At 52.3% G+C, this 12,230-nt stretch overlaps 1 protein-coding gene across 1 annotated transcript; it reads right to left on the bottom strand.

The window, feature by feature from the left end:
• Positions 1-795: 795 nt before the first annotated feature.
• On the bottom strand, positions 796-10,183 carry FGF23 (fibroblast growth factor 23). The gene is made up of 3 exons (XM_075553384.1): positions 9,976-10,183; positions 3,414-3,517; positions 796-1,248 (listed from the first exon to the last, which is right to left on the bottom strand). Exons 1-3 carry the CDS (start codon positions 10,181-10,183, stop codon positions 796-798), a joined length of 765 nt encoding a protein of 254 aa, XP_075409499.1.
• Positions 10,184-12,230: the final 2,047 nt, after the last annotated feature.

Below are 12,230 nucleotides of genomic sequence, written 5' to 3'. Positions count from 1 at the left end.
GCCCAGCCCAGAGCAGTCACCTGGTGTCCAGGAGTGATCTTTTTGTAATTGATCTCGAATGGATTGCTACGCCACCTGGAATTCCAGGCTTGATTCCTGCCCCTCAGGAGGGTTGGAATTGCATTGCCATTTTGGAAGCATGGGAGCAGAGCAGGTTTTCATGGACCGAACTCTTTCACAGGCCGAATTCACTCAAGTTCAAGAGCCAGAGCTCCTTTGTGGGCCAGTTGGGAATGGAGCAGGGCCACAGGGAGAGGACACGAGTATGCCATGTGCTTCCTACTCTGTCCCGGAAGGTTGAGTTTTCTTTCTAGTGTGCTTGCTGCCTCAGTTGAGAGTAAGCATTTTAGTTTTGACCAGCTGACCACCAATCTCTTGGAAAGCCCTTCCACAAAGGAGAACCAAGGCTTGGAATTAGGGTTTCCAACAATGTGCTTACTCGGACTGTTCATATCCAAGGCCCCGACACTGGCCAACTCAAATGCGACCAGGTCCAGCCAGATCGCAAGTGCCAAGAGCAGTTGATGCTCCCTGGGGGTAGGCAGTTGGGGTGGGGGTCCCAGCCCTCAGGGATCGTGGACTCAGCAAGCCATTGCTTTGTTCTTGGCTAAGCTGGTTAAGGAGAGGCACAGGGAAAATAAATATGGAAAGAAACAATCCATGCTCTGACCCCTTAATGGAAGGACAGGGACTAGTTTACCTATTGGGGCTTCTTGTTCAGGAAGGCGGTACATGGGGCGGGAAGCCGGTGAAACTATCGCTCAGGCCTCAAAGGTTGACTCTGCTCTACTTTGCTCAGGGATTGGTTAGAAAGTAGTCCTTCCCTGTTTCCCTGAACTTGGGAAAGGGGCGGCATCTTTGGGCGCTGGGCTTTTTGCCTCTGACCACTCCCAGGGGGTCGCTGGCCAGGGCGCTGTTGTCTTCGGCACTGGGCAGCTCCTGGGAGCAGGAGGCTGGAGCCGGCGTCATCCGGGGCCTGGGCTTCAGCACGTTCAGGGGGTCCTGCTCGGCGTCCTCCTCGGCACTCCGCGTGTGCCGCCGGGGCTTGGGGGTGTTGAAGTGAATCAGGGGGATCTCGTTCCTCCGGGACAAGAACTGGGAGTAAGGCGGCGGGTTCATGCCCGGCAGGAAGACCCTCTTGGCGCGGCCCAGGCTGATCAGGAAATGATGCTGGGGCGAGTGATAGACGTCATAGCCGTTCTCCAGCGTCCGCTGTCGGAACCTGCAGCTGTCCGCCGTGAAGTAGTGCTGGAAGGGCCAAAGCGGTGTAGGTAAAGCAACCCAGCGTGAGCTCCTAGCCCCACACGCCGCTGGCAGCCCTGGGCTGTCCCCTGAGTGCCCACCTTGGTACATATTGTGCGTGCAGCTGGACACCCGCTCCCTTAAACCAAGGCACCCCACCGGTTGCCACCCAGCTGATTCTGACTCTTTCAGAGCCCCCTTGCCAGGCCTTCCCGTGGATTTGAACCTCCAGTTTTGCAGTCTCGGATACCTTACTGTTTGCCCCACCCAGGGATTCCACAACTCCATTAGGTAGGCAACTGGTGGATCTGAGGGTTCAATTGAGGGTCTGGAAGGATCAGGGCTTCCGCCTGGGGGAAACTGATTTTGACTCATGGTTTCTAAATTCCCCAGGGGCCTTCTGGGAGTAGCAGACACAGCTCACTTATGTAAGAAGTGGCCGGGTAGGTACATGGCATGCCTCAACCACTTCCCCACCCACAGCCCCCACCCCGCATCCAGGCCAGGCTGACTCCTTGTGGCCCTAGAGGCCAGGGTAGAACTGCCCCTGGGGGTTTCCGAGACCAACTCTCTGAAGGAGTAGAAAGCCTCGTCTTTCTCCCGCAGAGCAGCTTGTGGTTTTGCACCGCTGACCTTGTGCTTAGCAGTGTCACCGCCACACCAGGAGGACTTCTCGAGGCATGCCGGACCAGGAGCGAAGAGAGCTAGCACACGTGTGTGTGTGTGTTTCTAGAGAGAGGGCCGATTTAAACACATTCTTCTCCCCCACGCTGTACCACGGTGAGCCCTCTTCCCGCTGAAAGTTGGCTCAGGTCTGCCCCCTTGCCTGGAGAACCGAGATGGATGGAACTGCAGGTTTCCCATCAGCGAGACAGAACAGTTTGGGGCCCAGGGACTTGAACTTTGGCAACAGATGACCTGTATTTGAATTTTCACTCTGCCACCAACTGGGACCTATTATTGTGAGTTCCTATTAGGACTTTAACATAATGTCATGGGCTGAATGGTGTACCCCCAAACTGTGTATAGTCACCCTCATATGGTAATTTGGGAGTGGGTTCTCTTTATTATGTTGAATCCAGCTATAAGTGGTATCTTGAGTAAATTTCTTTGGAGGCAGAGGTAGGAGGAAGTTGATATGGGGTGGGGGGTGGAGGGGTGAGGGGGGGGGTGGTTAGTGAGTGAGAGAGCCATGCCACATGAAGACTGCCCAAGAACAAGCTCAGAAGAGACAAGAGCCTGCTCCAAGATCCAACAGAGAGCTCTTGTCTCCAGAGTCAGCACCCTAAATTCTGACTTCTAGCCTCCTAACCGGAAGAAATGTGTGTTTTCCCAGGCCACCTGCAGAGGGTTTTTTTTTTTTGTTAGGGCAAAGCTGGATCGCAAGCACATTGCATTCAACTCTGTGGAGTAGGTGTTTTACAGACGAGGGCTACTTCTAGGTTCCCGTTTGTTCAACAGATCCCTGTGTATTGGCCATGCTGGACCAGGTACAAGGCCACAGCAAGGAGCCAAATAAAAGGGCTTGGCTCGTGTGCATTTCCGGTTGGACTCCCTGGTGATGAGAGGCTCCTGAGGTAACGGAGATTTACGAGCACTCTCAAAGCCCTTGGAAGATGCCTGGTACATCCACGTGAGTAGTTTGTGTTTAACAATCTGAATGGCCATCCAGTCCCAGTTGTGGCGGAGATCACGAGAGATCTTTAAACCAGAGAGCGCTCCACCGGCTACGGGATCCCTCTCACTGCCCTGCTTCCAGGGGAGGGACCTGATGCTGGAGGAAGTGAGGAGCCGCAGAAACAGACTCAAGAAGATACCCAAGCAGGGGGCTTCTCCGCTCTTCTGATGGGCTCTACTCAACAATATGAACTCAGCGGCCCGGGCGCCTGCCGCAACATACACGGTGCTGTGCTGGATGCAGAAATGGGCCCCAAAGGGCGCAGTACAGAAGAGAAGTTAGGGGCATGAGCTGGGGAACCAGATGGCCTAGGTTGAAACCCCAGTTGTGTGAACCTGAGCAGTTGAAACTGGCCCTGAATAAAGCTCACAGTGATATCAGACCGCTAAGTACGGTGCAAGTGGGGTCTTTAAGCTGTAAACGACTACGGTATGTTCCAATCACACAGTTGACATGTGTTTTCCAATGGTGGCCGGCACGAAGAAAGACTCACCGATCCAAAAATGTTGCCTCTGAAATCCATACAGAGGTATCTCCTGCTCATCACCCCTGTGATCACCACGAAGCCAGAGTCCTCTGATCGGATCATCAGGGCACCTAGGAAGAGAGCGTGCACGTCAAAACCTGTCGCACATTTGGTCTGCCTTCGCGCAATCTCTCTGCCTTGCTGCCGAGAGTGGTGAGGACGTCGCAGGACCCTGCCCTGGTCATGACTTGCCCGGGTCATTTCTTGCCACTTGCTGTGTTGGCCTCTGCTTTCCCTTCTTGCCTGAGCAGAGCTCACCCAGCCAGTGGTGTCACTAGAGTTGGTGTCACCCAGTGCAGCAACTCTGGGTGTGACTGTGCCGGGCCCCAAATCCACTGCCATCCTGTTGATCCTGACCCCTAGTGACCATAGAGACAGGGTAGAGCGCCCCCTACGGATTTCCAAGCCTGTACCTTTCTCCCAGAGTGGCTCCTGGCTTTGAACTGCTTGACCTTTCGTTAGCAGCCCAATGCTGTAACCCGCTACACTAGCGGTTCTCAATCTGTGGGTCGGGACCCCTTTGTGGGTGGACCGACCCTTTCATAGGGGTCAACTAAGACCTTCAGAAAACACATATTTCCAATGGTCTTAGGAACCGAGACAAGGTTCCTCTATCTGTCTCCAGGCGGGTCCGCCCACGTGCAGATACGCCCACCTATGAGTACCCATGCTACACTATGCTTCAAGACATTTCATTGATTTGTCATTAGAAATAAATAGTTCACAATATACAATGACCTATTGTATTTGTGATTATTCACTATGCTTTAATTATGTTCAATTTGTAACAATGAAAATACATCTATTAGATATTTACATGATGATTCATAACAGTAGCAAAATTACAGTTATGAAGTAGCCACAAAAATAATTTTATGGTTGGGGGGTCGCCAACACATGAGGAATGGTATGACAGGGTTGAGGCATTAAGAAGGTGGAGAACCCTGCCCTACACCATCAGGACTCCTTTGGAGGAGCATAAACAGGCAATAATTAGACACTAGCTGGTGGTGTCATGGGTATGTGTTGGACTGCAATCCGCATGGTCGGCAGTTTGAGACCACCACACCAGCATTACGGGAGAGAGAATTGGGAGCTTTCCACTCCTGTAAACAGTTACAGTCTTGGAAAACTCATTATGAGTCCGCATTGACTCGATGGCAATGAATCTTCTTGAGTTGCGTCGGGGAGTCTAATGAAGGGTTGATCTTGGAATGATTTGGGACACGGGATGAGGATGAGGATGAACCCAGAAAGAAAAGGAAGGAAGGAAGAAAGCCAAAGAAAAAATTTAATTCGTCTCCCAAGTTTGACTGAGGGCTAGTCAAGGGGGTTGGGGTCAGCTGTCCTTGGGTCATTGATGACCTGTGTGGGAGGAGAAGCTTCTGGAAGACAGGTGGGGGTATGCGAGGGCAGAGGCTACTTGATTTGCGGCATGATGACGTCTTCCTGTATCTTTCCAAGGTCTGGCTAATTTGGTGGCAAGGCCCGAGAGAAGTGTAAGGAAGGATCAGAAGCAGTGTCTCGCTGGGTTCTCTATCCGCTTCATGTTCTCCATTCTCAAAACAACATAATGGGGGGGGGGCTTCAGAAAGAGTGTGGGAAAAGGAGCTAAAAGACAGTAGGATTCCACACACACACACACACACACACACACACACACACACACCCTGCCCCTCCGTTTGAAGCCCCCTCATCCTGTTAACCGTCTTAGTAATAGGATCTTCATTTAAATGATTAAGGCACTCAAACAGAACTCAAACTCAGGCCAGGGACTCCAACATCTCCTCCTCCCTCCAGCTGAAGTATGGACAAGACCAAATCAAATACTGGAAGAAATTATGTAGGCCCTGGGGATCCTGCGTCCTGGTGCCTCTGAGTGAACCAGAAAATGAGCACAGACCCAGGAAATCCGGAGACTTGGATCTTGCTCCCAGTTCTACTGCTTAGGAACTTAATAGCCTTGGGCAACTCATTCCTCCAGCCCGGTTCCTTGGCTGTACATGAGACTAACAATAGCTGTCCCTACCTCCTTCCCAGGGCCACTATGAAATCAGATGGGATACTGGTAGTAGGCGTGACTCGAAGGCCACTGAACAGACGGAAACCAAGCTAAATTCTGTGCTGGCCTGCCGTCTGCGGCAACCCACTACCTGGACTCCTGAAGTTTGGGGTCCGGTGACGGGGAGCAAGCTCGCCTCTCTCTAGTTCCCGTGCCAGTCTGGTGCGAGTCAGGAAACCGGCAGAGGAACTCTGAGCAGCTGTGCCACCAGTTTCTGAACCAAATGGACACAGGCCAATCTGAAAGTTAGGAAAGCTGAGAAAGGTAAAACCTCTTCCCGTCACAGCTTCCTGCGACCACTTCCAGGGTCTGCGCAGACTGCAGGCGAGAAACTGGCAGAGAGAGCAGCTCACTTGGGGGAACTTCCACCTGCTGGAGGGATTGGCCCAATGGACATCCTGGAGGGTGTCTGCATGCATGTGCGAAAGCCTGGGGGGTGGGGTTAAGATGCCCTCCAGGACAGCTACCAGCGGTGCGACCTTGAATCAGGTATCTAAGGCCTCTACGCCTCTGTTTTCTTGGCTGGACAGTACGGGTGGCATAAATGGCCATCTTGAGGATGTAATGAGATAATTGTTTTTCCTCTAGAAACTGAAGCCCCAAAGCCAATCTTTACGGGAGCAGAAAGCCTCATCTTTCTCCTGCCATGTGGCTGGTGGATTTGAACTGCTGACTTTGTGGTTAGCAGCCCAACAAGTAACCCACAACACCACCAACAACTCCAAAGCAAACTTGCTGCCATCGAGTTGATTCTGACTTACAGCCTCCCTATAGGGCAGGGTCGGACTGCCCTGTGGGGTTTCTGAGAATGTAACTCTTTACAGGAGTGGAAAGCTTCATGTTTCTCCCTTTGAGTGGCTGGTGGTTTTGAACTGCTGACCACCAAGGCTCTTCTCGCCACAGCACCACGGCTTTATACGGAGCATTTTCTACAGGTTAGCAACGGCTCCACTTGCCACTTCACCTCCGCTTCTGCTTGAAAAGTCGAAAATGCTCTGTTCCAGTCTGTTCTCCAGGGTAGCCACGAATAACAAAGATGGCAGATGTCAAGTGCCTTATGAAAGCACTTTTATTATGAAGAAGGGCCAATATACTGGAGCCTCAAAGTGAAGACAAGGCTGATGGGCGAGTGTGAGGTAGTGAACATACAAGGACATGGTCATAAACTAGGGATAAGAAGCATTTTGTCTGTTTCCACGGCGCAGACAACAGGGCATAAGAAGGCAGCCTTGTTCATATCAGAAGGGACAGATGGAAGAGGGGGTCCCTGATGTCAGGCCTGGTGAATCCTCAGGAAGTTATAGAATTTCCAAGACAGATGTTTTCCTTTTATCAGAGGCCATTAGCCAGCTAGGCGGGATGCGATGCAATGAATCAGGGCTTGACGAACGCAGAGTAAGCAGATGAGCCAGATTCCACGGGAAAGGCAATGAACTAGAAAGATAGGAAGCCAAACCCTAGCCCTTCCATCAGAAGAAAGCCGCTGCTGTGCATTCATTGAGGAGGCACGTACACATCCTTCTTCAGCTACTTTACAGACCATTCTCTCAACATGTAATTCACCTGCCATACAACTCAATGGTTTAAATGTGTGAGAAAGCCTTTTGCAACCTCCAGTTTTTGCTAAGCACCTGTGCTGCCAATCGGGGGCCCTGGCGATGCTCCCTAGAACCAGGAGGCCTGCAGCCCATCAGCTGCTCCGAGGAAGAAGGATGTGGCAATCTGCCTCCATGAAGGGAAGACAGGACAGTCCTGCGCTGTCCCTCGGGGTGCACAGGAGTTAGAATAGACTCCTTGGCCAAGGGAAGGCCATGCTGCCCATCCATAGGTGTCAAGGTCTCCTTTCTCCTTGGGTAACTTTTTATCTCCGCGTATATGATTTTGGTTTCTGTGTGTGTGCGCGTGCGTGTGTAAATGCACATGTCAGTGGAATTGGGTGGAACAAATGATGGTGTGGAAGCGCTGATCTTCCCCACCCCGGTTCCCTTCTCCATTGAGTATGTATCTTTCCAGAGACACATGCTGAACTGGTTTCTCCTTGTACATCAGACAAAGTAAAGCCACACACTTCTACACACACACACACACACACACAATCCAAAATCCATTCTATTCCTTTTGTTGCGTCCTAGTCCTTTTCAATCACTTAAAGTAGTCCTGAGCGGAGCCATCTGGGTCTGACTGGTGGAAGTCTGGGGGGAAAGTTGAGGAATGGAAAGTGCTGGCTACGGTGAGCGTGCCACACACCACACTCTCTGGGCTGCTTGACTCTCGCTGGTTGAGGAAAACGTCTCTTGGAAGACTTCCCTCAGCAGAGAGATTTAGCATTCTAGACAAATTTCCATCTATGGAAATCGAAGTGGTCGATTGTGATGCAGAATTCTCTATCACATCGTCTCGCAGTGGAAGTAAGGTTGACCCTCCATCACCCACTGCCCATGCCATCAAGTCAATCCTGACTCACAGGGGCTCTACGGGACAGAAAAGAACTGCACCCCTATGTCCGGGGGGGTTTGGAGGCTGTAGATCTTGAGGAAAGCAACAGCGTCATTTTCCCGTGGAGCGGCAGCGGGGTTCAAACGACTGAGCTTTGGGCTCAGTATGTGCTCAAAAAAACAAACTCGGCCATCCAGCCGTCGGGGTAGAGCTGCTCCTGTGAGTTTCTGAGACTGTGACTGTGTACAGGGGTTATTTGAAAAAAATAAAAATAAAAAAACCCCTCGTCTTTCAGTTTCTAACTGCCAACCTTTCGGTTAGCAGCCGAGTGCATGAGCACTCCACCATCAGGGTTCCCAGACACGCTCTAGGTTCTATGGGACAGCAACAGACAGAAACAAGCAGCACTCTGGCGCCATCACTGATCCCCGCTTTAGTTCTGACTTCCGCGGGGGTGCGCGAACCTTGGCTTCTAAGATGTTGACGCTTGAATCTGAGACTATATCTGCTTGCGTTGTGGAATGTTTGGTATTTGGAGCGACTCCCCCCACCCCCCACCCCCTGCATCTGTTACCTGGTTACCAGGTTTCAGGAATCTTCTTTCCTAGCACAGTGCCTCCTGGTTCACAGTAAGGCAACAGCGAAAGCACAGGGTCACTGATTACAGCAACAAAGAGCAAATCACCATTTCAATAAAGAGTTTTGTTTCTTGCAGCAGAAATGGTGATCCGTCTTTCATTCCTTTAGCCCGATCTGTATTGAATCTGTGTATACTTTTCTGTGTCCTGGGAGTACTGTTTACATGCCTTTCTGAAATAGAAGAGGCTATATATATTTGTCTATATCCACCCTTTAATCACATAGGAAAAACAAACGTACTACTGTCAAGTTGATGCTGGCTCATAGCAACCCCGTAGGACTGGGTAGCACGGCCCCCGTGGGCTCCCGAGCTGTAATCGGTCCAGAAGCAGACGCTCATCTTTCCACCTGTGGAGCTGCTATGGGTACAAACCGACAACCTTTCCCTTCTTACCACTGCTTCGGACAGAGCCCCTGCAGCCCTATGGGGGTGTGTACAGTGAGCGCTCATTTGACATCTAGCTAATTGATTGACTGCCTAGGACCTGCTTTCCACACACTTCTTAATCTGTAAAGGGGGTCTCTGGGCACTGAGAACGGTTAATGTGCTCCTCTGTGAGCTGGCTTTAGAGGTTCTAGTCTACCCAGAGACTCTGTGGCCATCTACTCCTGAAACAATCAGAAACATTAAAAGTATGGGCATTTGTCGTGGTTTCCTTCCTCATCCTGGAGAAATATTCTAGTGTTCACCCAAAAAGCCAAACACACACACACACACACACACACACACACACACACAAAGTCCTACTTCGACACACACAGGGGCACCCTGATTCAGAATTGACTCGATGGTCACCAGCCTAAGACTGACTGGATACCTTCCAGCTCCACGGAGAGTCACCAGCTCCTACCAGACTGGGCACCTCTGAAGCCCCCAGTAAAGACCAGTTGGATACGCGAGTAGACGGGTATATGGAAGGATTCAAAAGGACCACCTAACCCAGGGGAGATTCACCCAGACCACACATCCCCACAGCACCTTCTCAAGAGTATTTCTTGAGACTGGAAGAGTAGCTTTGACAAGGGCCCCTGGGTTCGTCTCTCCTAGCCAGTCCAGTTTCAAGTTCATAAGCTCAAGCTCACTGTCCACCGTGTTCTCTCTCCGGCTTCTTTTGCTCTCAACCTCCTCACCATCCTTTCTGTACCCTGGACAGAGCACGAGGAAGGGGGCTCTGTCGGAGGGGCTCAGGTAGGACAGAAACTGTCTATGTTGGGAGATCCAGTGATCATGAATTCAGAGGTTGGCTGACTCTTCCCCCAGGGTTAAAATAAGTGGATTCTGGCCCCAGCACTAGGAAATGGGATCTAGTCTAAGCCAAAGCATTCCCAAGCCCCGTGCAGATGAACTCACAGGAGAGCGCCCCCTTCCTTCCACCCAGAGCCCCCACTCACTGTAGATGGTCTGGTGGGGGGTGCCGTCCACGTGGCCATCCTTGTGGATCTGCAGGTGGAAGCTGTTCCTGGCCGTCGCCGTGTACAGGTGGGTCAGGCCAGCCCAGCTGGTGCCCAGGAGTGGGGAGGTGTTGGGGTAGGCTCCGACGTAGATGGCGCTCACAATGCACAAGGCACAGACCCAGAGTCTGAGGTGGGCCCCCAACATCCTGGCTGTCTGGACCGCTGGGGCCAAGTTTGAAACCCGACACTGTCTCCTTGCCTCTGCTGGATGGCCGTGACCCTCGGCCTTTTCTTCCTCCTCTTCCTCGCGGGTATCTGGAACGACTGTGCGAGGTTGGATTCCCTCCTTTGCCCCCTCGGACTTTTAAAGGATAGCAATGTGACATCAAACAGGAAAAGTTCCACTGTCCACATCCTCTGTGTGGAGATCAGCCCATTTGAAGAGAGCAGAGACCTCTGGGGGTCACGAGAGGTCCTTGGTCACACACACACACACGCATGCACGCACACACCTCAATTTCAAGCCAATGCTCCGAAAAGTCATTGTGTGGGCACAAGTTATCTGCAGTTCTGGGCTGTCTGCTGACCTATCCCACTTCCACCAGGAAATGTGAAGGCAGCCAGTGATTCGGGGAAAAAAAAAAACCCAACAAAAACAATCCAGCTTCACTCCTGCCGTCAGTAGGCTCCTGTGCAATTCCTCTCCCACGGAGGCTCCCAGGCTCTGTAGTTTGCATCCCCCGTCCCTTTCCTCCCAACCGTCAGGTGCCTAGTCCGTACCTTCTCGGTGCATAAGCAAGTAGGTCCTTTGACAGCCGGTCCTTTGAGAGCCGGGTGTGGAGCTGATGCCCATGCACGTGTGTCAACGTGGAACTCTGCTCCAGAGGGTTTTCAATGGACATAGGTGGCCAGGCCTTTCTTCCAAGGTGCACTGAGGAGCACTCTTTAACTGCCCACCTTTTTGTGATTAGCAGCTGAGCATGGCCACTGGTTGTATCACCCTGGTGACTCTAGACATTTCCAAGGATGGAGAAATAAACGATGTCATTAGGCAAATGGGATTCTCCCAGACACCCCACCTCCTGAAAGAGATGGGGGCTGGGTGGGGGCAGGGCTCGAACAGCCATCGTTACCATCTGGTAGGATTTCAACAGGGGCAGAATGGTCCCCGGTGCTTTATAAAACTCCGAGATTTTCTTTCTCCATTTTCCAAGTTTGGCCGCCAAACCAGTCATTTTGTTCTTTCCCAATTGTTGGGAGAGCAGGTCAGAAACCTCAGGCGGATGGGTAGGCTGCTGGGCGAGCAGAGGCCATCAGAACTCAGGAAGGATCCCAGGGCTGCGGGGACAGGGTGTGTCCACACAGTCAGTGTCTACCCATAGGGGCCCCATTCCTGAGCCTGGACACTGCCACACAGGTGCTGCTTGTAGGTGTACCTCCTTGCCCCCAGCCCCGAGAAGCTGTGGGCTGATGTGGGGGGTGGGGCTCCACGTGGCACATACCATCTAATAGGGAAGAAGCTACTGAAACACATGCAAGCTGAGGCTGCAGCACAGACAGCCGTCAGGCTAGGCATGGTGGTGGGATGATGCTGGGCTCAGGGACCCCGATGCAGCGGAGCAGGCAGATAAAGTAAGTCGCTGTGCCACGAAGCATCATTCCAAGTGCAACTCTCCCAAACCCATTGCCACCTGGTCCACCACAACAGCCCATGGCGACCCCCATGGGGCAGACAGAGTAGGCTGGCCCCATGGCGTTTCCAAAGTTGTCATCTTCATGGAAGCAGACTGCCACATCGTTCCCCAGGGGCATGGTGGGTGGATGCCAACGGCCAATCATGGGAACCAAGCGCTTTCCCCACGGTGCCACCGCAGCTCCCTTGTGACCCCTGCAGGTGCATGCAGAGCTCCATCGGGGATAAAGCCTCTGCTCATGCCGACGCTCACTGGAACCTCCCTGAAGCTCTGGGCAATGGCCGCACTGGGCATCACCAGTGTCTGCAATGCACACGCGGAGACATGCGAGAGCTGGGGATGGGTGCCCCGTCACAGAGCAAATACGGCTTCTGCTTCCTTAGGCTTAGGCTGTCTCTCCGGTACGAAGCACAGCAACACTATGCTTTGGGAGTGTGCTCATCCCTACATTGTCCCAAGGGCCTTCCTGTAAGGAGTCATTGCATCTTCCTAAGAACTCCGAGGGGTGCTGTTCTTATCAGCTGTATTCGGATGAGGAACTGGGTGCATACAGGCTTT

The sequence above is a fragment of the Tenrec ecaudatus genome, chromosome 6, assembly GCF_050624435.1.
Source record: "Tenrec ecaudatus isolate mTenEca1 chromosome 6, mTenEca1.hap1, whole genome shotgun sequence".
NCBI classification, from domain to species: domain Eukaryota; kingdom Metazoa; phylum Chordata; class Mammalia; order Afrosoricida; family Tenrecidae; genus Tenrec; species Tenrec ecaudatus.
Note: the sequence above shows the minus strand (reverse complement) of the source record. Positions and strands in the feature narration are given on the sequence as shown.

Coding starts and splice junctions, on each gene's coding strand:
- FGF23 (XM_075553384.1), bottom strand. CDS start 10,183: ATGTTGGGGGCCCACCTCAGACTCTGGGTCTGTGCCTTGTGCATTGTG. Junction 3,518..9,975: donor CCCCCACCAGACCATCTACA/GTGAGTGGGGGC, acceptor CTCTCTTCCTAG/GTGCCCTGATGATCCGATCA. Junction 1,249..3,413: donor GAGGCAACATTTTTGGATCG/GTGAGTCTTTCT, acceptor TGGCCCTTCCAG/CACTACTTCACGGCGGACAG.